The sequence below is a fragment of the Embiotoca jacksoni genome, unplaced genomic scaffold (assembly GCF_022577435.1).
Source record: "Embiotoca jacksoni isolate LCO1_2020_lvr unplaced genomic scaffold, fEmbJac1.0.p SCAF_12, whole genome shotgun sequence".
Classification (NCBI taxonomy): Eukaryota; Metazoa; Chordata; class Actinopteri; family Embiotocidae; genus Embiotoca; species Embiotoca jacksoni.
In genome coordinates, this window is record NW_027185252.1 from 18,143,723 (window position 1) to 18,168,968 (window position 25,246).

A 25,246-nucleotide genomic window follows, 5' to 3' on the forward strand; every position below is an offset into this window, starting at 1 on the left:
CCAAGTCTGATTTTGTGGGGAAAAGTGGAAACTGCATTTAACAAAGGAGTTATTCCTAATGTGTGATCTAAACTCTGATTTCCCTAATGGACACCCGGTCCGGTCTATCAGCTCATTTCAAAGAAAGTCACAACTTTAACCACAGAAAGTGAAACAAAATTAGACTTCGACAGGGATGGAAACCTGCACACTGCAGGGAAGACACAAATTTGTGATGCCACCAGGTAAAAAGTTCACGACGGTCCCCAGGGGTTCAGTGAGTTAGAGAGCGACCGGAGGACTGATGTGAAGACAACGGCATATTGTCTTGTTAAAAGCTGAAAATACTGAAACTCAAAAGAGAGTTTAAAAGTTACTGAGGGAGGTGAACTTTGTCTACCCTCCATTGTTCCTTTCATTGTAGAGGAGCTGCAGCATTTGGAGCTGAAATCTTCTCAGAAGTGGTCTGGTGTTTTGCTTTGAAAGACATTTGTCAAAGTTCATGAATAAAAAGTTTATTCCCAACTTTAGTAAAGAAAACGTAATTCATAAAGCGTTAAAATAATGAAGTGTAATGTACTTGAAAATCTTAAATTACATTGCATCCCAGTAAAGGTTCATTAATTTATCATTTATCAATTGGAAATTAGCTTGTAAACTGTAACTTTGCACGCTTCAAAGGCAAAGAGTAGACTTACAGAAAAAACATGAATTTCACGTGTAAGATCTCGTGATCACGTGACCACATACACACATAATTGTGTATATGTGCATATGTATTTCCGCCATAGGAAATGTGATTTTAGAACATTTAATGATATAATGTGTGAGGCCCATGTACATCCCCATGTTTAAACCTTTCTACATAATGCTATCATATTTTGCAACATGTGGTAACCATGTGTCATACATGGGATCACATGTGTTTCATGTGGAAAACATGGGAAACTCATGTATTTTTCTTTGTTGAATTTAGTATTCACTATCTTAAGCAGTCGCTCACATTTTCTGTCTGCTGTTTGGTGCTGGACACTTTGTGTACAGAAGGTTTTAGGGATTTTTTTCCCCCGCTGAAAACGGCAATGTTTTGGCAGGAAAACGACACTAAGGGAGCAGTGAGAGTGAAAAAATACAGTAAATCTGTTTGCGGCACAGTCAAACAATTATCTACAACTGATAATAAAGCTCTGTAAAGATAAGGGGAGCTGTAGCATAAGCTGATGATTCTCTGCAGATTCATGACTACAGACAATGCTGTTCACACCCTCACATTGTTTTCATGTTGTCATTTCATAAGAATATCAATTGCAGCCACTTTAAACTGAACAGAACCAAAGAATTTAAATCAGTAAAGTGATTTGTAATTTACAATTTCAGTGTGACTTTATATGCTCATGTTAAGTGACTCAGTAAATTTATCCGAAACCAACGAGAGGAGGTTTTGCCTCGCCTCGGCATGAAACCAACATTCATGTATGATCTGGATCGAAGAAGGAAGTCATGTGACAAAGAACAAAGAGTGATCAAGTTGGATGGAAGAAGATGGTTGGATGGAAGAAACACAGAACTCTCACCTGCATGACAAAGTAAAAGTCAATGTGAATTTCTTTTAAGCAACATATGTACATTACATAAATAATGTAACATATTTAACTTACGTAACATATGTAAACTAACTTATATGACAGATATAATGTTACTAACTTAAAATTGCTTATTTTAACTCGTAGATCTTTTCCTATTGCTAACCAAGCATTTTTTATGCCTAAACGTAGGGCACCTTACTTTTCACGCCTAGGCGGAGTAAAATGTGACACTGACACGGTGTTCTCTCATGGACCATCAGGCGTGATACTGGGTTGAGGCTGGCTGCGTGTTAAATCACAGTCTTTTGTTCACGTTAAAATGTTTGATAAAACTAAAAGCAATGTAATTAGTAGCGAGTGTCATTTGCTGTCGAATAATTCGGGATTTTGTTTCAATGAGTAACATGTCTTGATTGAATTGCTTAAAATTCTCATGTAGCTAGATCATTCAATGCTGAATGAAGTGTGACTGTAGGTGTTGTCAGCTTGTAAAAATCTTGAAGTTTCTCAGCTTGAACTTCCTGCGCCCTCAGATAATGATTCAATTAGAGCGTTACTTTTGAACATTATCTGGGGATCACCGGGATGTGAAATCTGTGAAGCTGTAGAGTGTGAGACAACTAAACAATCAGTTTTCAAGAGGCTTTTAACCTTGAGGAAGCAGTTCTAGTGTACAAAGTAAACCTCTGATATCAAGTTTGGAGCCCCTGTCCGATGGGATAAGTTATCAGCTACAGTAACATCCCTCTTAATGCGAGCGTGTGCTTCTTTATTAAATCTTCTTTTAATACAACCTCTGATATTCTAAGAGCTCAAAGGAAGGCCAAAATAAGATCTCTGGTTAGTATGAATTAAGATGACACTACAAAGCAGTATCATGGTAATAAGAATGTTATCTGTGGTACCAGCTTTGCAGTCCTGTAATTTTAAATGGACCTTGGAGCTTAGGAGGAGCTTATGTGCAGATACAGTACATGCAGTATGGGCTTAGGTCTTTCAGTTTTCCAATTAGTGAGTGAATCACTTATTTACATTTACAAAAAACAAGTCCCATCCAAATACTGGAGTGGGTGCGTGCAGGTTACAAGTTGGCAACGTGGCTGTTGGATTTAATGCTATTTAAAAGATGGAGTGTTGACCTTTACAATTTATAGGTCAGAGATAATAGATGTTATTCACTGGCAAATGTGCACTTTTGAACTTTGGATGATTTATATCTTTCCCTTCTGTCACATATGTGCAGCCAAATGATGCCAACTTAGAATTCAACATTTTCTGTTGAATTACTTTGAACAGTATTTAGAAGAGAGTTCAAAGACGAAGTAATAGGAGAAGTGACAAATAAGAAATAAACGCAAAATGAAAAAATAAGGACCTGTCATGTAAAATGATACGCTCTGCTTTTTGAGGCCGTATACTTCTGTTTTTGGCACAGTCATTACTTGTTGGATTTCAAATCTTAATAATGATCTGTAAGGAGGAACTTTTCGCTGCTGTACCACTAAATTAGTCATTTCAAAATCTACCCAAGCGTTTGTCTTTCTCTTCTTCTGTGGGGCTTTAATTCCCTTTTTCAGAAGTTTGCCTGTTACATATTTGTGTAGAGTCGACCGTCTTTCCAGGTCATTCTGATGGGTGGTCATGTGACAGCTGGAAGTTTCTTTAATACCCTCCCAGATTATGATCTTCATATCTTTACAATGTATAATTGTGTCAACTTGATTATCTATAATATAAATATACTATGTTGATTTTCTCTACACACGTATGTTACATATCTGTCCGTCCTGGAAGAGGGACCCATCCTCAGGTGTTCTTGAGGTTTCTTCCATTTTTTATCTGTTAGTGTTTTTCCTTATCCAAATCGAGGGTGTAAAGACAGACGGTACCATATACTCTACACACTGTAAAACCCTCTGAGGCAGAAATGTTGGGCCATATAAATCAAACTGACCTGACTGCATTTATTCCAGATACCAACTGTTAGGTACTTTCTAGGACAGAGATATTCAAACTCAAGCAAGCAAGAGGGAAGAAAATCACTGGGGGCTAGAGGGCCGCACATGGTAATTAATGGATACAAATACCTTTTAATAAATAGGTATCATTTTCAGGCAGTAAAATACAACAATAAAACAGTATGAGCCTGTACTTTGAATTTTCTCTTAGATAAATACAATCTACCTTTCTTCATAGGGAAAAAAAAACACTTTTTTAATGACTTATGGTGATGGTCATTGGTATCTTCAACTAATATATTTTGATGGTCTTGGGTCCTCATTCTGGCATTTTTGTTCAACAACACAATTAAACACTCAAGAGATAATTGTCTTCATCTCATACTAGTAACATTCTTGTGAGCAAAATCAGACCACAAACATATTGGAACAGGTAGCTCCCAGGGCAATTTTATGGGCATCAATATGTGCATCTCCTCATTAACAGATGCTCATCTAAAACTGCCTCCTAGAAATTGCACTTTTTGCAAGCCACAAATGTGATGTGATATCAGATAGTATCAGTAATATTTTTTCCTGACAAAACTTTTTTTTCCCATTTGCAGTACAATATCCACTTGTAGTTACTACATCCATCCATCCATAATCTATACTAGCTTTATCCTGAAGATCGTCATGGGGGGCTGGAGCCTATCCCAGCTCACTTTGCCGAGGTGGGGAACAAACTGGACAGGTCGGCAGTCTATCATAGGGCCAACACACCTATGGGCAATTTAGAATCATCATGCATGTCTTTGGACAGTGGGAGGAAGCCGGATGACCCGGAGACAACCCAACCTCAACCGGTCGAGGCAGATGGCCGCCCACCTCTGAGCCTGGTTCTGTCTGAGGTTTCTTCCTGTTAAGAGGGAGTTTTTCCTTCCCTCTGTTGGAGGTTTTTCTCCCTTAAAGAGGAGTTGGTTTTTTTTCCCTCCTAACTTTATGTGGGAATTGTTGAATTGTTGGATTGTTGGGTTTCTCTGTATAATATTGTAAAGTCTTGCTGTAAGGACTTTAATGTGTTGAGTGCCATGAAATAACCTATGTTGTGATTTGGCGCTATATAAATAAAGTTGAATTGAATTGAATTGAATTGAATTGAATTGAATTGAATTGAATTGAATTGAAGCCAGAACCTTCTTACTGTAAGGTGACAGTGCCACCCACTGCACCACCCTGCCACCTGTAGTCACTACAGCATCATGATACACTCACAACACTTGGATAAGGTTACAAAAAGATCGTGGTCTAATTTGATAAAGCAAAAAGTCCACAGTGGGTTCAGGCTCATGTTTATTTACATTTAATCAATCTTTTACTAACCATAATCACAGGTGCTTTATGTGCCTGGCATCCACCCCAGGCAACTCCTGCCAACTCCAGTCCAGTTTATAAATGTGCTGCTTCATTCATAAAGTAAAAGAAACTCTCTGAACATAATCCTGCCAGTGATTATACCGGCCCTGTCAGGATCACTGTCTGATCCTGTGTTTTTGACCTTTGTTTCCCCAGATCTCCTCTCCTCATGTGTTATGTCATTCCCCTGTTTGTTGTTGTTTGCCATGTGCTTCGTGTTTTGTTCTGTGTCCTCCTCTGCCCGCCTCCAGTCACCTCCCATGGCCGCGCCCCTGATCAGCCTGCAAGGCTGCGGACAATCCAGCTGATCACCACCTGCAGGTTGACACACCGGTTCCTCATCACACTAATCACCTCCTGACACTACATCAACCCTGGTCCTGCAGTCCTGGGTTGTCGGTCCATATGGTCTGCTACGTCCACTCACCCGCAACCTGTCGCCATTGCTACCAGCCATCCGGGTCGGGTCGTCTTGCCGTGGACTACCTCCACCCTGCCTGCTACCCTGTGTCGGACCTCGGGAAACCACACAGGTGTTCCAGTCTGCTGTCCCTGTGTAGGACCTCGGGAGACCACACAGTGGACCTGTTCCTGCGCTTCGTAGGACCTCTAGAGCTGCCTGCCTGCCTGCCATGTCTACGGCCCCACCTGATCCAGCCAGGACCAGAGCAGAGTGCGGGGACGCGCCTCCAGCTGGCGTGCCTGCACCAGCTGGCCTCCCCCCCCCTCCCGGTGAGAGTTCGGTGGAGTTTCCCTCTCGACTCAGGAAGAGGAGAGAGTAAAGAGACATTAGGCTCCTAGCCACCAGTAAATAAAGACTGTTCTGTACCTGAACTCAAGTTTGTGTCTGCATTTGGGTCCAGTCCTCCCGCACCACATAACAGGCCCAAATTATAATTGGGAAAACAATTAACTTATAAAAGGGTCATTCAAAAAGTTACACAACTGAGCGCAGCACAGTAATGTACTTGGAAGAGGGGGACGCTATAACCTTCGTGAGTAAGCATTTCAAGTTATGTTGCTTGATCAACATCAGCAGCTGTATGACGCTCGTTTTTTGTGACAACTGGTACGTGCTCATGTGATTTCACCTGAAACTTGAGCAGAGAGCAAATTTTGTGTCAAAGTTTTACAGAACAGAAAGAAGTCGCAGAAAAACAAATCCAGTGAAATTTGCACGCTGTGACCCAAATTGCCATTATAAAATATCACATGGGTGTGGCAAATTCAATTATTAAAGAATTGAATTGTGATTAAGTTTAAGTAACTAAAACACTTCTTAGTTAGTGGTAAGGTAATTAAAGGAAACAATAATTGCAGATACACAATGGGAAACAAACTCTGGTCTGACACAAGAAATTTGGACACAATACTCACTAACCCTGCACTTTAATTTGGCTCTCTATTTTGTTAGATAATGGGCACACTGTCCCGCATTGGCACTGGGCACAAATTGTGAGGTGCTGAATTGTCCAACATGAACACAATTCCAGGGATGGACATGAGGGCATCAGTTGCCAAGGGGGACTGTCAGTAACAGGATTAGCAGAATCAAATTGAAGCATGTTAAAATTTTGCAAATGAAATTCACAAAATTCAAATCACTTTTATGATTAAAAAGCGGCACTTCAAATGATGTGCCCTAATCCTAAATATGTTTCATTTTTTTCATCTGCAGCAGGGGTTTAAATCAACTCCTCCTGCAAATTTAAAATTAATCTTTTGTTGAAGAAGGCTCAGCTAGTAAGAATAGGTTTAACCCTGTAAGATATAAGATTGAAATTCAGTCCCTACATGTAGTTAATCCAAAGATTCTTGTTCTTCTGACAAACGTCCTGTGGTGAAAACAATCAGCAAAAACAGTTTAATGTACTTTTACAAATCCTTGTATTGACGGCAGGCTCAGAAATAAAGAGACCAATAAGTGTGTGCAGCCCCGTGGTTTAGAAAATGTACCACTGTGATGTAATCAGTTCTACAGTGTGAGAGTTCCCTGCTGAACGAAAATATAAGCGACAACAGTACCATGACGAGGCACTCTGAAAATGGAAATGGTAGAGAAACCCAACAGAGAGGAGATATTGTTCCAGATAGGGAACCCACAATTAAACTTAATGAACATGACAAATTGGCTTTTAGTTTGCTGTTCTGCAGAAAATTATAAATGATTGATTTAAAATAGGTAAGGCAAGGCAATTACCAAAAACTGTAGAAGAGAAGAGAAAAGTGGATTTTGCCTCATCATTTAACTGAGGAAACTGAGTATATTAAAAAAGGAAAATTATTCTCTGTTAAAGACTTCTCAGTTGATCCGTCTCCCACTTGCACAAGATAATTGACATGTGATAGACCAAAAAAATTGTAAATTCACATCAGTGGTACTTAATTCAAAGCCATGTGTAAAACTGGACAGTTTAACTACTATTACTATTTAAAAAAAAACAGAATAAATGCCATTCTTTAGTTTTGAACAGGACATATTTTCAGTAACTGTCGACCTATTTCTAACCAATCCTTCTTCACAAAGCAGGAAAACTGTTGACAAACCAATGGATGCAGAGGCATCGTTCACACGCAGTCAATCCATTTCTACCGCAACATCTGCAATAACTGTAATAATCCTGGTTCTATTTTGAAGACACTTTGTATAGAAGCAAAAGTCTAACCTTATGCATTTTTCGTCTGTCAGTCAAGCCTTGAATTGGTTGTGGCATCAGCTCTCAAATAGTGGTGTTATATTTTGGTAACTCTTGACATCAGCCTTGAGCATCACTTGTCACAAGCAGTACAATTGAGGATCACTCTTCCAAATCAGCATGCAAAAGCATTTGTTGAAGTCCAGCCTCGGTATCTGATATGAAAGCCCGGAAGCTCGCATGTCAACGTACCTTTAGAGTTTAACTTTTCTTTTAATCCGCAACTTTAACTCTGCATGCTGTAATATACTCATTTTAAGTCATACGAGGAGCGCAATTTACTTTCCAATTCACTTACTTTTCTCCATGTACCTCTGATGTTCCTGTTTTTGTGGCATCATGTTTGAGCCAATCCAGTCACGTAATTATCTGAGCAAAAGGGTACACTAATCTCTCCAGTGACAATCAATAAAAAAAAAAAAGCTGACATCAAGGGGATTTCTAAGTCTTGTCTTACCCCTGTATTCACCCCTGTAAAAGCAAGAAAAGCATAGCGTAAGCCCTTAATCTGCCTGTAATAGCCTTCAGAAAAATGGTATCCATATTTTCTGTAACGAGTGCTGTGAAACCATTGTTGCCTATATTCAGTATTATGGTGCTACTTTATATTATTAATGCTCTATTGAGAGAGATTCAATGAGAAATCAAGCCTGAGTGCTTTCATGCCATAGCCTGCGTTGATATATGTGGGTTTGCTAAATGACTTGCACAGGAACGCAGTTACATCTGGTCACAAAATCATAATATGGCCTTTCATTCGGAGGCTGCTTCAACAAAGAAATGACTTGACTTTATCACGGATGGTACCAACCCGTTCTCATCAAAGGGCATCAAATACCACTGATTTGTCACAGCACGCTGACGTCTCAGATTTGTTTAAAGTGCCGTTTGGCATCTCATACATATGCACAAGGTGCCTTAGGGTTAGACACCGAAAACCACGTGGTTCTGGGGAAGATCATGGTTTGGGTTATTGAATTTGACACAGTCACAAATTAATTAGGTTTGGGAATATAACATAATTGTCAGGGTTAAGAACAGATCCTGGTTTGGGTTAACGCTAAGAAGATTTCCTAAGTTATTTCACGTATATTACGTGAGTTAAATGACGTTATTATATGACTGAAAATCTATGTTGAATTTTCTTTTTGGTTGATTAGACAAGTTAAAAAAAAAAAATAATAATTTTCCACAAATTTAAATGTCTTTAAATAAACATTAACATATTGTAGTGGATGAATAAATGGAGGCAGAAGATGTTATCTTTTCAGTCAGAAATGCACACATTCAGCGACACACAGGAGCTCCCTCAAGCTGGGCACCGGTTCACTCACAGCGCGAGACTAGCCTGGACCTGTCCCTCCAAGCCTCCTGCACTCCTCCAGTTTAATATAAAACACAATTTTATACAATATATATAGTAGGGGGTCCCTGCTCCATCTCTCTATCAGTTTGGGGGTCCTTGGCCTGAAAAGTTTTTGAAGACCCCTGAGCTAGAGCATTGCGCTATATACTGCATAAGAGTTTGAATGGTGGCGTCTTTTATTTTTTATAGCCAAGGATACTTGAGCCCTTACCGAACCACCGTACTACCTATCTACAGGAGTGTGAAGCAAAGAAGCACATAGCAAGGCTAGGATTAGTTTGTGGGGTTAAAGGTTGTTCTTGACTTGTACAGCCATCATGTAGCATGTCACACTGTGTGGAAGCTGTTAATGGGGGCTAATAGAGTGAATAAACTTCTCTTCATTCAATTTGAGGAATTTGGGGGAAGTTTACATCCCTTCAAACACAGTTACCCGAGATATTGCGAAATACGTGAACTCGTGTGAAAAAAATATTTGAAAACATGCACAACTTTGTAAGCTAAGAAGTTGTGAGTTAAGGTTGTGCTAGAACCGGTATGATACCGAAGTTGTCCTTATCATATTCACAGTACCAATCCTATACTAGAATTTAAGAACAATGCTGTTTCATTGTGTATTCCAGTATCTTGTCTATGGATGAAGTCAGCCGGAGATATACTGTATTTTTAAAGTTAATGTTAGCTCATTAGCTTAATATGGCCCTGGCTGTATTAAGGAGAACTGTATGGGCCTACCAGATGACCAAAAAGCACCACATTCATTCAAATGAATTTTGCTCTGGCATATACTGTATGCATCAAAAGGTCGTCATGCTTCAATCATGAGATAACTGGATGTTCTACATGTTTCCTATATTTTGGGCTTGTAGAGCATGAACATTAGTTTCCTTCTCAGTTGAGACCATAGAGAGAATGTGTAACCGGCTGACTTCCTGTTGGCTGCTTTCACATATGAATGGGATAAAATAAAAATTTTATCAGGCACTTCTTGACTTTCCAAACATTTTCGGAACAAACCGGGCAAAAAAATTTAAATATAAAAATAGTCAAGTTGTAATGGTCAGGAAAATCCACTCCTTTTCCAATGGTGTGTATGGGAATATGCTTTTTAGGCCAGTGTGCATCAATGCAGAAGCTGGAATAATGTGGCTCCGCAACTATATGCCAAGAGTACTGCACAGCCCAGTGCTGCTCCAGGGGCCCGGCTAAAGCTGATCAAACCTGCCAGCAATGGCTGTCATTTCAACTGGAAAAACTGAGTTGCCAGCTGAAATGCGAACCCTGAACCTGTCTACCTCTTTCTGAAACCAGCAATAGGGGTGAATCTTAGCAAACACTCAATTAGATATTATTCCGTTTTGTCTCTTTAGAGACATTACTCAAGTTGCCAGTTAAATACATCATTATTTTCTTGTGCTTTGTTTGCTCTGTGCATATTTTTCACTTTTTGTGCCTTTTGTTATTTCTAACTCTTTAATTCTCTTGCAAAAGACACCAGCCTCAATGTAAACATCTTGTTAAAATTGGGATACACTAATCAATAAATTAGAAGTGACTCTAAAGCATATGTGTGGTCTGCACCAATGCCATGCTTAGTCAACAATCAGTAAATATTTGATATGCCAGCCCCAGTCATGGCTGACGGCCTCAGCTGACACAGTCTTGTTTTTTTTGTTTGTTATAATAACAAGTTCAGCTGTGATCCTCTTCTCCTGTTCAATTTTTTCCTTTGTTCTTTTTATTCGGGGAGAAAAATAATGCTCCAGTGCTTTCAGTGACAGCCACAGGAACATGAAAGGAGGAAGATGTCTGAAGCTCGAATGACACTCAGGCATTTGCAAACATGTTGAGCTACATGAATTAGTGGCGTCCTGTCTTTCAACCAGGCCATTCGTGTCTCTGTGAGTCGTTGCTGCCAGATGAATGCGTGACTCTCATGACCCTTCATGAGCTTATATTGCTGCAACTTTTGACCTGTAATGAGGTTGTTTGTTTTGAGGTGAAGGTCTTGGCAGTTTAAGCATTGTCAAGGTCACAGGCCGTTTTTTATAAAGCTTTTCGGTCAATATTGTGGCCATGCATGTTGCTAGAAATGGTTGTAGAACATTTGTATTCAGCTGACAGAGGGCAAGCCATCTTTCCTAATCATACTAAAGCTATCAAAGCTTCAGAGCTGAGCACTGAGAGGGTTGGCTGATGGCCTGCAGAGCATGATAAATCAACTTCCCAGGGTCTCCATAAAACACAATGTCACGGAGGTCATATCGCTTACATACTGAGCTGTTTGTTCTGATTTGAAATCAGTGACTTTTTATTACATTACTCAAAATAAGTTTGTCTGTCAAACTGTTTTTTAAACAGATAAAAACAAAAAAAAAGTTTGATTAGTGGGATATATGTTCATAATATGCAATGATGTACAAGTTCTATCAAATGTGCAACAATGAGAGATGAAATCGCATAAAAACCTACATTTCTTTCATAAAAACACAAGATATCCTAAAACCATTAAGATTTGTGGACAAAAGTGTGCCCAACATACATGTGAACCTTTGGTGCTGAAATGCTGCAAAGTTAAAGAAGTTAAAGTTAGCTTGAATTTGTAAAACCATTTAATGTTGGGCTGCACATCCTTTCACTAAAACAAAGACAAAAAATTATGTTCCTAGATATTACAGTTGCAAACAGGAAGCAGCCCGAGCACCACAGGTGCATGCGAAACCTTTTGTCTTCTTTCCAAATGGGAGTCAATGATGATCTGACTCTTGAAACTGCTTTTTGTGTGTGTTTCAACTAAATTTGCCAAAAGATGAACTGTTTACACGATCCAGGTTCTGTAGGAATAAAAAAAGGATGAAAAAAAAAAATGCTGTGCTTTGTAATGCAACTGGTAAGCCGTGAATGACTCAGCTATGGCCAACAGTGACGTGACAAAAATTCCATTTTCCCTTTTTGTTTTGCACAGAGGAGACGGATGGAGAGCACGGAGAGGGGTTTGTCAAGGTTTTAAAAGTGAAAACAGTCCAGTACATGTACATGTACATATTGAGGAAAAACATGAATTAAATCCATTATGGAATAAGGCTGTAACAACAAAATGTGGAAAAAGTGAAGCGCTGTGAATACTCTCCGGATGCACTGTAAGTGTTCAGAAACTGCTTGGTTTCAGAGGATTAAAGTCAGACCAACCTGACTTGAATGTAACAGGGGTGTGGCTAGGATTCAGGTCAGAGGTCAGGTCTCAGTAAACCAGGCTAACTAATGAAGACCTTTACTTTTGGGCACTTTTCGGGGATCAGTTTTCATCTGAAAGCTCACAAATTTCTGGAGTTAACTTATGTCATGCCTGAACACTCCAGGTCTGGTATTTGGCATTTGAAAACACACTAGTGCAGCAGGAAACCTGCTATAGCACAATAACCCTCCAGATGATTGTGCAAAGAGGCGCTGCACTATACAGAGAATATCTTTCAGCAAAATTCAGTAAGACCCAGAGGGTTTGCCTTATCTAAAATGTGCAAAGGGCACTCTGTGCTTTGAGAATAAACTGGAAGAAAGAGGAGAGGCTTCTCTTCACAATAACAGACAAATGTGCATCAAAACATCCCATCATTCTCTCCATATGACCTCCGCAGGGATTATAACACCAATTGTATGCAATGACCAATGCATGTGGTGCCGGATCATGCCTCATCGGTTCTGCTCAGCAGCGTCATCAATGTGACGATGGAATTTCACTGCTTCTTGTCTGATGCATGGGGAGTTGTTATTGAGTATTGATGTCACACAAGAAAATGATACAACCAAGTAGGCTACATCTCTCTTTTGTCTTCCTGAGCTCACTGCATGCAAAGATTTGGTGTTGTTACAAATTACAATCTGACATGACTTGATTATACTCCCTGCCTGTTAGGACGGCTGTGGGTTCGTAGATCCCAGTGGTTGTATTTCTTCTACTGTCCGTGGTCTTACCTGCTAATGAGGAGGATGGTGAACACGGTCCCTCCAGATACAGAGAGAGCCATGACTGCAGAAGGAGTGAATACGCCAGGTGGAATTTATCTGCAATAAGAGCACACAAGGGACAAAAAAAAAACACACATTTTAAAGAGAATCGAGTGATGATCGTAGATTCAGAAAATATTGATTTTGTTCCCTTTTGAAAATATTTGATGAATGTCAACAGGGATGCACCATAGTACTTGTGCAGAGGAAGAGTTTGAGATCTGCCATTTTCAGCTCGCAGGCAGCAAAGATGGTCCGTGCCCCCCTTTTCCTATCTTTAATCATTACAGTATACAGCTCCGCAAATATTTTTTCACTGAGATGACTTCCATCACCCAGGAAACGGCAGCTTCACTGTGCCACTTGGTTTTCTTCTACAGATTCTCTCACAGTCACCTAAATGTAGGACAGTCTTTATTTGACGTATTTCTAAATTACACTGAAGCGAGTAACAGCACTGATATGCCTCAGGGACGTTCTCTCAACAGCATAATGACCTCCCGTTAATGACTTCACCCAAACTCCAAGTCTGGCTCTGTAAGCTGGAGACTTTGCCTCTGCCTCTCTTCAGATGAAAGCAGACAGAAAACCTTCAGAGACTGAAGTGACTTAACCAGCGAGATCCGACTGCTGTGGACGGCAAGCTGAGAGAAGGAAATATTTAATGGAAAGTTGAAAGCAGACTTCTGTGGCTGTGGTGTTAAAAGTGCCTTCACAGTAGTGCAAGCTATCAAACACAGTAAGACCTGTTGGTAATAATGTTACATAACACAGTGAAACGGTTGTGTAGCAGGTGAGACATGGCATTACAAACCAGTATCACTGCAAAGCGTGAACTAGACACACCTGTCAACAACAGAAAAACTTGAGGCATTTCACGTTTTGTAAGCATGAAACGTACATGCATGTAACAGTAATGTAATGACGGATCATGTGACCCAATACAACGGACATTTTTTGGTGGTAGAGAGAAGTAGGAGGGCTTGCATGGTGCTATGAATCAGAGACTGTCATGTGGGAAGCAGAGGTTTGAATCCAGGAGGTGATGACATTGATCTTGAGTTATTTTTGTTCCCCAACCACGTTTTTCGTCACAAACCCCAACCATGCATTTTTCCTAAAAGTTTCATTTTCCTGCAAATCATGTGGCTGTATGCATGCAGTATATTTCATTTCCCGAAAATGTGAAACTGCCACGCCTAGACAGGCCAAAGTGTGGCTATTTCACATTTTGCTGTAGTGGACCGGCGAGTTTATTTCATGTTTTGCCAGGTTGGGCATTATCACTGACAGGATCTACGTAGCAACTGACAGCATGTACAGTAACAAATCACAGCACTGTATTCAATTTTAAATTTACAGACACATTAATCAGCACTATATTTATCATATTCCCTGCACACACTGTGACATTGAGGACTTGTCTGCATACATTTTGGTCATAATTTGAGAAACAGTGAAGCTACAGTATGGCCCACTTCCTGTCTTTGCTGCCAACTGTGCCGCAGCCAAACGGGGAGCAATAAATGACATGACTGATCCTGACAGAGATGACAGGAATGTTTAAAGTTTTGACTCACTTCTGATAATCTCATTCAGCTGTCATGCATTATGACTCATGAGCAACTCCGTTCATATAAAAAAAAAATGCATGTGCTCCCAAGTCAGGGTGTATTCATCTGTTTTCATTGAAACTGAGATTTTAATTGTTTTCATAATATTAAAAAATAGGACACAGGACTTTATTTTTTTTTTTTGAAACAATTTAAAAGGGATTACCTGGCATTTTGGAATATATGCATAGTTGCGTTTTGGATGCAAGCCAAATTAATATCAATATCAAGATCAATATCACATTGCTATCTTTCAATTAGGCTAAAGGCTAAAAGCAGCTCATAATATGATAACTGAAGAGCTTTAGACGTCCCCAATCCAGTCTCTTCGCTAAACCGACCTGACCTGTGGCATTATAGTTAAAGAACATCTAAAAATCCCCTTACAGAAAAAAACATGTGCGTTTCCAATGTTTTCCACATCACAACATGTAATCATGGCAATGACACATGTTTACCACATGTTGCACCATATGATTACATGGGGAAGATCTGTGGAAAAGTTTTCACATGGGAATCTACATGGCTTCACACATTACACCATGAAAACATTCCAAAACCACTTTTCCCATGTGCAAAAAACATGTTTCCCATCACACAATCATGTGTATTAGGTCACAGATGTGAACAGATGAGTTTTTTCACATATGATATTCGTGTCGTTTTTCTGTCAGGGTCTAACTCTGCAAGAAAGCAACCAGGTGTATTTCTAAAACATTGAATTAATGCTTTAAATCTGTTTTGTCAACTATGCATGGATCAGTTTTGATACAAAATCTGACCAAGTTCCTGTAGTTTCACTGCAAACAGAAACATCCACAACATAATGCAGCCACAAAATACATTGGAGAAGCTGCATTTCACAACCTTTTAACAATCAAGTTTACCTCTGTAACCAAACATGAAATGTACAAACAGTCACACAAACACTTTAGTCTCTTCAGTTACCTTTTTTCCTCCGAACCGCTTTTAACATTTCTGTACAATTCCAATCAGACTTTATTTTTATTGTTGTTACAGTGTAACATTTAAAAGATGAGTATGTTCTATATGTGAAGGTTAAGTCAGGCGAGTAAATATTAATGTAAAATCATTGAAACGCCTCCTGAATGTACATTAAATAGTGCAACACTTGAGACTGATTTAAACTAAATGAAGGATGTTTATAACCAAATATAAGTGTGTTGCTTTTGAACTGATTCCCCACCCAACCAGTATAAAGAGGGCTGCAAATCAAAGCTGTGGTGTGAGGGGAATTACTGTGAAAGTGTTTTCATCATTTTAAGAGTTAAAGAGAACTTATTTTGAAAAAAAAAAGACATCAAGATGTGTTCCTGCTCTTTGCACATACAAATTATAATGTTCTATTTTGCATATTAAATGTATTTATTTGACATTCAGCTCATCCTTTCCAGACCACACTTTTACTTGTACTCCTACAGAAGGCTGCCATTATAAATAATTACCTACACCAACTTGTTAATGCATTAAAAGAACTGAATCACGCCCACTCTCCTGGAAGCAATTTGGTCAGTGCACTGCAGCACTTTACAGAAACATGGAGTGCTATTCAAGGTATCAGGGATACCCTTGAAGACCTGTTTGACAAAGTTTTGCACCGAACAATATGCAAATATTTGACTTACTTCACAAAGGGTATTTAAACTATTTAGTTTATATCAATGGAAGATATTGAAAAGTTTGATATGTGAGTATTGTAAAAATATTGAAATCTGATGCTATAAAATGTATTTGTGGAGTGGAAATTACTTTTTGAAATGACTATTTGTGTGTTACTCACAGTTAAAGTAAGTCTACATCACCCATTATCTATACAATGTTAACAATATGCAACTTCAGCCTGTTAAACCCAAAACCCCGAATACACACTAATTCTCCACCAGAGGATACCGTGTCAGTGTTACGCTTTGCCTCGCCTAGGTGTGAAAAGTACATGCATTTATGACCAGGGTCAAATAAGGAGGTCATGTGATGAAGCGCAACTAAAGTCATACGGTTCGGGAAGGCAAAATGTGATACTGACACGGTATCCTTTGCTTGACGACACTTCGGCTTGGTATCAGGTTGGCAGTTCAGTCTTTCCTGTATAATGCATTTTATCTCTTCAATTACTCACACTCTTACTCAGAAATGATTTAATAATTCTTTTAAACGATCACCCTAAAAAGTCAGTTTCATATTGTTTCACAGGTATTGGTGCTTCAGGTTCGTCAGCCCTCTTAAAGCCTGGTTATCTCCCCTTTTCAGCCCACGCCTGTCTGTCAAAACTGTCCAAGCATCTGCCTGAGCTCAGTGACCATCCTGATGAAGGGCACTGTAATGTTGGAGGATGGGTAACAGCCCTCCAAAGTGATGCCTGTCTTTCATCTGTGACTCCAGCTGTTGGCAATTTGATTTTAAGCTGACTTGAAAAGGGCAGCAGCAAATATAAAAAGATATGTTAGGCAGAACTGAGTCACTTTGTCTAATTCTCTGACTTTTCTCTCCTTTGTTGCTCTTCAAAGTACTTATTTCTAGGCATATACCGAATGAGTCACATCAATAACATGTCAACCTTTGTGGCCTCCGAGCTGCTTGTTCATACCCCATTTCACCGGTTTCCCCAGCCGTTCACTTCCCTACATTCATTTTACATAAAACGAAAAAAATGACAGTGTTGCTTGTTGTTTATTTATTTTATGGTTAATCAAAATCATGAACTTCACCAATGATCTCTTTATATAATTTCAGAAATCTCTGTCTATCAGTCTCTCCTTGGCGTATCTCCACAACCGTTCGTCCCATCTGCTTCAAACTCAGTATACGTGTAGCTGGGGACCCAAGTCTGCGCCTTTTGTGTGATTTGGACATGCGACATGGGCGACACGTTCGATATTAATACATTTTCATAAAAAGGCGACTGCAAAATACGTCAAAAATGCATGAAGAACACGCCTATCCTAACTACTGTTAAAACACTTAGGAGCAGCGGCCAAGTTTTTTCACTTTAAATTTCACATAGGCCAAATAACAAAAACTACCGTCGTGACGAGGTCAAGCAAAGAGCTGCATTTTCTGTGTATGTTGCATTGTATTCCTATAGTTTAAGGTTGGGATAATTTAATAACTACATGCTTGGGTAGTTTAATCTACAGCAAAACTATACATCATCATATATTTATATCGGTGCTGTCTGTGAGAAACATATACATAAGTAAATGTACTTTGTTAAGTTCCACCACTGGATATTTTAAATATAAAATTTAATTTTCTCAGTTAAATCACATTTAACTTCCATGACCTGTTGTTAAGTAGCTAATGTTAGCACTACTGTTGGCTAAAAGTACACAGGTTTACCGAATTATTGTTTACCCGCCTATGGTCCTCATTCAGCCTGAGATACATCACACACCTGCGGTAAAGCATCTCCATCTCCTCTATTAAATGATGAAATTACATAAAACGAAAATGTCTGGTGATGTAGTGAAGCGTGTCTTCAACTACAGCATGCTGTTCTCAAGAAAGCTACACAGCAATACCACAAGCCAGAAATCGTACTGGCAAACAGGCTATTTTCAACAGGCACTGTACTAGTGATATATAATATTTGATAGTTGCCAAAGTGTAACCAGCGGGTGCCAAAGTAGCTAAAATATAACAAATGTAATTATATAGTGTAAATATAGTATCCAGTAAGCTAATCATCATTTTTCTGTTTACCATAGAACATGTAAATGCTGTAATTATAAGCTTATGTAATCCAACAGCGAGTAATGACACATTAGCATGCTCATGTCATGATACTGCTTGAAAAGCCACAGGTGTTACTAATTGCATTAATAACGGCTTGACTCCATTAAGGTATAACAGTTGTGTATGCTGGCTCACTGGTGTGGATAATGAGGACACCATGAATGTAGGTACATACACCTGGGCTCTTTAACTGTGACAGTTTAAACCTCTTTCCTGAGAAAAGGACCTCTGAATTCAAACGGGTTGTGAATCGTAAACGAGATACCATGGCGGGGAAATGAGGATTGAGTCGGCACAGTTGGATTTCAGACTCTTGTTGACAAATGAGAGAGAGAATTATGTTTCCAGTCGACATAATAAGTCGATAGGGAAGTCTGAGGGTTCATACTAAAAAGGAAACCCACAAATCACATCTGCAACTCCAGCAGAGATGGTGAAGTATTTATTGTGAGAGTATGTTATAACTATAAACACCTATATCAAAGTAAATCATTATTATAGGTGATATTTAACAAAAGTTTTGAATATGATTTTCTTTAGTGTCCATGATATTTTGCATGACAGATATAACTTTGACACTTTGATTTCAGACACCTAAAATGGTGAAAGTATAAACACTGTAGAAAAAGGAATTGCTACTTGACCCATTAATGGTGACTTGTTTTCTCATGGCACCTGCTAATATGAGCTGAGTTCAAATCCAAATCCTGTGCTGTCTTTTTCCACATTCAAATCTGCATACCTCACTCCAAATGTGATCATTGTTATTAGGCGAGGGGTTGATGTGGCACTAAAAAAGCAGCCTATCATGACAGAATGAATGCAACAAAACTGTTTTTAAGACCATTAGAGATCCAATCTGGAGGTTTTATCTCACTAATACAAAATCTATCTGAACCAGGTTATACAGTAGATGTTTCTGGACCTGGCCTTCAGCAGTCTTTGTTAGTTGGGGCACTTTGCTCGAGTTATTTCACCGATAACCATTTTAACACCTGCAGCAAAAAACACAATAAAGGTGTTCATCATTAGCTACTTGAAGCCTTCACCATCTTACTGTGATCTGCTTAGGGTAACCTAAATTTTGAGCACATTTTCATCATGTCTTGTGTATGATTGGTTTCATTTGAAACCAAATGAAATTCATCTCTGCCAAACAAAAAACAGTGATGTTAAAAACTCATCTTGGATCATCAAACAGCTTTTCTCCTCTGGGCTGATTCTTTTAGTTAGTGATACATTCAATAGACAAATGATTCTCCACATCCAACCCATCCAGTCACAAGAAAAGCTATGAAAGCAAGGTGATTGATAATTTTCAAAAAAAGATGTTTAACTTGATACAGCCTTGGTTCTCTAATCAGATCAGATCTAATCTAATCTAATCTAATCTAATCTAATCTAATCTAATCTAATCTAATCTAATCAATCAGGGTACTTTAGTGTCAATCATCAGGATTTGCAGCATGTTAAACTGCTGCAGAAACAATACGTTACACTACGGCAAAAAGGATGAATAAAAAACTTGAGAGAATGTGAACAGTCAGATGTATGTAATAGTGCTCATAAAAACTAATACAGAATGCATGAAAAGCTCATTCATTAAGACTCTGGGAACAAAAGTCCCACAGCGTTTCAGCCTCGAGTGCTTCGTACGTCAGTCCAGCTTCCCCCCTCCATTTACTTATTTTGTTAGATCTTCAAAAGTTCTTCAGAGATTCTACAAGTACATTGAAGCAAAAATAGCTCAAAAAGAATCATCAATTTGAGAGTGATGGAACAGAGTAACAGAGCGTTTCACTGTATGGTAGTTTTATCTTATCAAAGTATCTCAGTGATGTTTTCATTGTTGGGTCTTTAAGGTTCTCGCCACAGCCTAACCAACATCTCTTATTATATAAAAGGCACTCCTCAGCGCACCTCCTTGACAGACACCCTCTGAGTCTCATTTTCTATCTCACGCTCATTCAAACGCACCACGGCGAAGTCTTCCAGGACTCGATGGACTTCATCTAGGCGGAGACCTCTCCTCCCCCATTTCATCTGCCGGTTTAGAAGCTTTAATTTGGGCTCTGACTGACTTCTTCTCCTCATCATCATACCAGACAGGTCCCCAGTGTCCATCACTCTGCATTATTATTAGGCTGAGCTAGCAACATTGCTGCTTTAAATATACACCATGGGGAGAAAAATCTGCAGGCTTGCAAATACAGCAGTGATGACAGTGGAGTGGATGATGAGGAGGAGTGAGAAGGCAAATCTTTAAAATGGAAGCCAGTAATGAGTATGAACATTCAATGTCTGTAGTGAAAACAGAAGAATGAAAAAATAGATATGAAAGACAACCAATCATGCATATACACATACATAATCAGACAATCAAATATTAATGTATCGATGGGTTTGATAAAGTCATGTGGTTTCAGGCCACTGAAAGACTGAATCAATAGAGCAACCTCAGAAAATGTGGCCTCTTAGATGTGGAATACTGTAAAAACATAAATAGCTATATGTTGTTTATTCATTATATCTTAAAAAAAAAAATAATAAAAAAAAAAAAAAAAACATAACCTGTATATAAAATAAAGTAAAAGAGGACCAGCAATGGGAAAAGATTTGGAAATATTAAAGAACTTGTAAAACATAACTATAAAAACTCATTAAATTCAACATGTTAATGCCTCCCTGCAATAATCAAAATTAACGTATCTACTCTGCCTGGTTTCACTTCTCTGCCTGTAACATTGGAAATAAAGTGTGATGTTTAAGTTTGTTGAAAAGTCTTGCAATATAATATTTCTGTTGATGGAGCTCTGGGGTTACGCTGTGTCATCCTGAATAAATAACACCAGCAGGTAATGAAATCCTTAATTCTGATGGTTCAGAACATATGAAACGATTTTTGGTGGACTGAGGATTTCTGTATGCTAAGAAGCTCTAACAACTCTGTCCTTCATGCTTCTTGCAACACAATATTTTCCTGAAACTAATGAACCCCAAAAACAATATATGAGTGTTTTTAGCATCCTCTATAGGACCAACATGTCTTCAGACTGAAACAACAGCATAGCTCATTAGCCAAAATAACATGACTACAAGATAGTACCAGCGACAGGTGTACTGAATCTTTGTTGTCATGGAAACGAAAAAAACACGTGATTAATGTTGTGTCAGGGTTGGTTGTGTACCAAAACTACTTGGGGAAAGATCATGGTTTGGGTTCAAATTAGTATGAAAACTGGCCATACTCTATGGGCACGGCTGCGATGCTTTGCTCATAGAGCGTGGGCTGTTTGCATTCATCTGACCAGCGTGGGAATGTCACACCAGACACCAGATATAAAAACATATTTTGTGAAATACAGAGATCTATCTGGCGGTGGTTGGTTGAATCGGTGTTGTGTGATCTCGTTTGGCTTCGGTGTAACGGACGTTCATTTACCTGCACTGCTTTAACTTATGTTCAAATAAGTTGGCGTTGACTTTGTTTACACACAAGACATTAACAGCCTCTTGGAATGAAAGTCTTGTGTTTGATCCATCCAACCACCAACACAGACTTTGTCACCCTTCAAACTAGGTCACCTGACTTCGTCCAATGCTTCCGTCATAATTACAACAGACATAAAAGGCCGCAAAAAAGGAAATGTTGGTCATATTAGCTGCTTGCATAGATAACCTATATGGCAGTGTTTTAAGGGAGGACAGTCTGTTTTTTTGCACTTTTACAAGTCACCATAGATAGGTTGTTTTGGAGAATACTCTAATTTTATAGAAGGCAGCTGTTTGCAGATACTCATCAGTTGATGTCTAGTATGGGGAAATACTGACAAATAAAAAGGATTTGGACTCTTTCCCAAACCACTGCAACGTGCAGTATGTGACTGGCGGCCCCTCCAGACCACACCTTTGGTCTTTCTATCAAGTGTAATCTGTAAGCAAAGAAAAGCCTGAGGGAAACCAGTCTTTCAAAAGAAACATCAGGACGCTGTGACAGCACATGAATGGACAATACCAGAAGGACTTTGAGCCATCAGATTGTATTACTGATGACACATGACACTGTGCCACTGAGTCAACGCAAAGTCCCATGAGACAAGAACCAGAAAGTGACACAGCTGCTGCTGCAATGAGCTGCAAACCAACCTGGAACGTCCAAAAATGTTGCTTTGAAAAAAACATAATCAAAAAGTGGGGTCAGAAGGTCTGCACCTGACATAACAGATGCGCTCCAAATGACTGAGATGAATCAGCAGCCAGTGACACAAGGCTGTGCTCCCATTTAGCTTTACAGACCACAGAAAACAGTCAATAAGCAGGTAAAAAAACAAAAACAAGACAGGGACGAATAATAAATACAGAGAAAACAAAACTGAAAACAAAGACAGTTCTGTCACATGTCTAATAAGACAACCCACTCCTGGTGTTCAATTTGGTGTTTGAAACTGCAGGTTTAAAAAAAAAAAATCAAAATCAAAAACCCTTCATCTCCTCCAGTGTCCATCTGAGAGGAAAACACCACTCTCAGCTTTGGAGTTTTGATGATAACAGAGAGCCTTTCCATTATCTCTACACAACTCTAGTTATGTAAATCTCATCCCTCCCGTGCCTTCTTGCAACTGCTGGCCTGCACTGAGAGCTGCATCTGAAAAGCAGCTGGCAGTTCGTACACCCTACGAGTGAACAAAAAGAATCTCCACCAATCAAGTGTGCCTCACAATCTGTGCTTATTCCGCTGATTACAGGCATTATAATTGTGATAAATATAGTTTGAGAAATTAGAGGAGAACTCGGGGAAACTCACCATAAGGCTTCATGGAGCATTAGGAGGATTTTAATTACAGTTTTTATCGTAGTGGAATCATAGCATTGCTGCCAGCATTTGTCTGTTGATTTAACAGCTTAACTGTTTTTATCTGATGCAGGGCTGTTGGGGAAACATTGGCCAAAGTAGACATCATCGTTGATAAAAAAAAAATAAATAAAAAAAAAAACTGTATAATGCACAAGGTTAGTCTGGCTGGGAAATGGCCACAGGATGTTTTTAACCCTGATAAATTCTGTATTTGTGCCTCCCAGTTCCTCCTGCTTCCCATGAATACACTGCACATTATCTTAAGGGTCTCCGCTGAATTCATCCCTGACATTAACCTTCTTGGCACTTTTATAACTCTCATCCTTAAAATCTCCCATGTACCCAATTAAAGGTGGCAGTTTGCCTTATGAGTTGCACCACAGTTGGAATACTTCAGTGTGTCTTATTAAAAAAGAAAAAAAAGAAAGAGAGAGAGAGTCAGGGTACAATCTCCCCAAAATATTGCCCTGGGGGAAAAAAAAATCAATCAACGATTAAGAGGCTTGTGTGGTTAAGCAAAAACGTGTTAACCTCCTCAACCCTCATGCACATCAAGGAAAAGAGAATCATCAACGCTCTGATGCACCAGCAGTTTACACGGGCAGAATTAACTGAAAGCAGCAGAATTCAGGAGGAAGACGCACACACGCACTGAGGCGCGTATGGACACACACACACACACACACACACACACATTTGGCAATTAAGTAACAACGACCAACATGAGCTTGTACTCGATGAGCAACCGCGGAGATTTTTTTTTTTAGAGTTTTGGATATTTTCCGACTACAGAAAAATATCCCTCCGTACATCAAAGTTATAATCGTCAGCGGACTTTAGTATCCAACCTGCCTGAGACCGCATGCTGCATTCAAAGTTGCGCTGGTTAGAGGAAGCGCACAAAAAGCAAGAAACATTTTCAACATTTTGAGCGCACCAAACATGGACAAGTGCCACAATCATGTTAAGCAAAAAAAAACAAAAAACAGATTACTGAAGTTAAATCTGAACTTTACCTGTGTCTGCCGAAAACCGCGAACATGTCACATATGGCAGCGCATCCTCGAAATAACAGTCCGTAATGTGAGTTTTCCCTCAGATCGCTGTTGCTGCAACCACGACTTCCATCCAGTGTTGTTTTTTTAGAGACAGCACCTGCTGATCCGCATGCATATGCCCGCACAAACAACTGGTTGTGTTCTGTCAGCGGATTGCCATTAACCACTATGGGCTGGACGCGATGCTGCGCAATGACGCACGCCATGAACGCGCAGCTGATTTGGAGTTTCCAAAGCTGCCCAAGATGAATCCCAGAAAACCTCTCATGATGCTGACTGCTGGGTGTCACCCTTCTATTACAATAAAAGGGGGGGAAATTATATCTATTGCTACAACTAAAACCTTAGAGCTGTATGGTTTTCTTTCTGTCTTTTATCCCTCCTTCACATTAAAAGCAGGATACATAATAGAATCTATACTGACACAAAACACAACTATATTATCATCCCCATCTCTATTCTGGTACTTTGAAGAAATCAAGTGACAATAATCGTGTCAGTGCACATTTAACGCTTCGCAGCAGCACTTACAGCTATTATACTTTCTAATCAGCCTCACACAAAGAAAAATAGGTTGCTTAAACATTCAGAAAAGAAGGCTCATGGGCTACAAGTCAGGATGGGGTACCTTGTGGCAAGGTGTTGGGCTCTGATGGATGGGGCTTGACAACCATCCCCAGGCCTCACCTCTTCGTCTCTGCGTGGGCGTACAAGCAACACTTCCATCCATAACGCCCCAAAGGGAGTGAGGGGCAGTCAGTCAGGCAGCAACTGATCCGATCTTTGCTCACATGTGTGCCATAACTGTTGGAGCTCAGTCAGTGTATGGTAGAACAGAAGAGTGCCTTAGTGGTTGTAAAAAGACCACCATCCAAGCAATAGACGGTTAAGTCCCTCTGTTGGCAAACAGCCATTCAGCTACATGGCTGACAATACATGCAGGACAATGAATCCCTTTCATCCATGTTTGTTATGTTTCCAC

The 25,246-nt window shown here is 39.4% G+C and overlaps 1 protein-coding gene across 1 annotated transcript in view; it reads right to left on the minus strand.

The window, feature by feature from the left end:
* The window catches only part of LOC138195636 (gamma-aminobutyric acid receptor subunit pi), a 57,354-nt gene extending 32,899 nt beyond the window's left edge, over positions 1–24,455 (minus strand). The window contains exons 1-2 of the mRNA XM_069145252.1: positions 24,223–24,455; positions 12,953–13,042 (exon numbers count right to left, since the gene is read on the minus strand). Of these exons, the coding sequence (XP_069001353.1) occupies positions 12,953–13,005 (53 nt within the window). The 5' untranslated portion in view covers positions 13,006–13,042; positions 24,223–24,455. The remainder of the gene's footprint in view (positions 1–12,952; positions 13,043–24,222) is intronic.
* Positions 24,456–25,246: the final 791 nt, after the last annotated feature.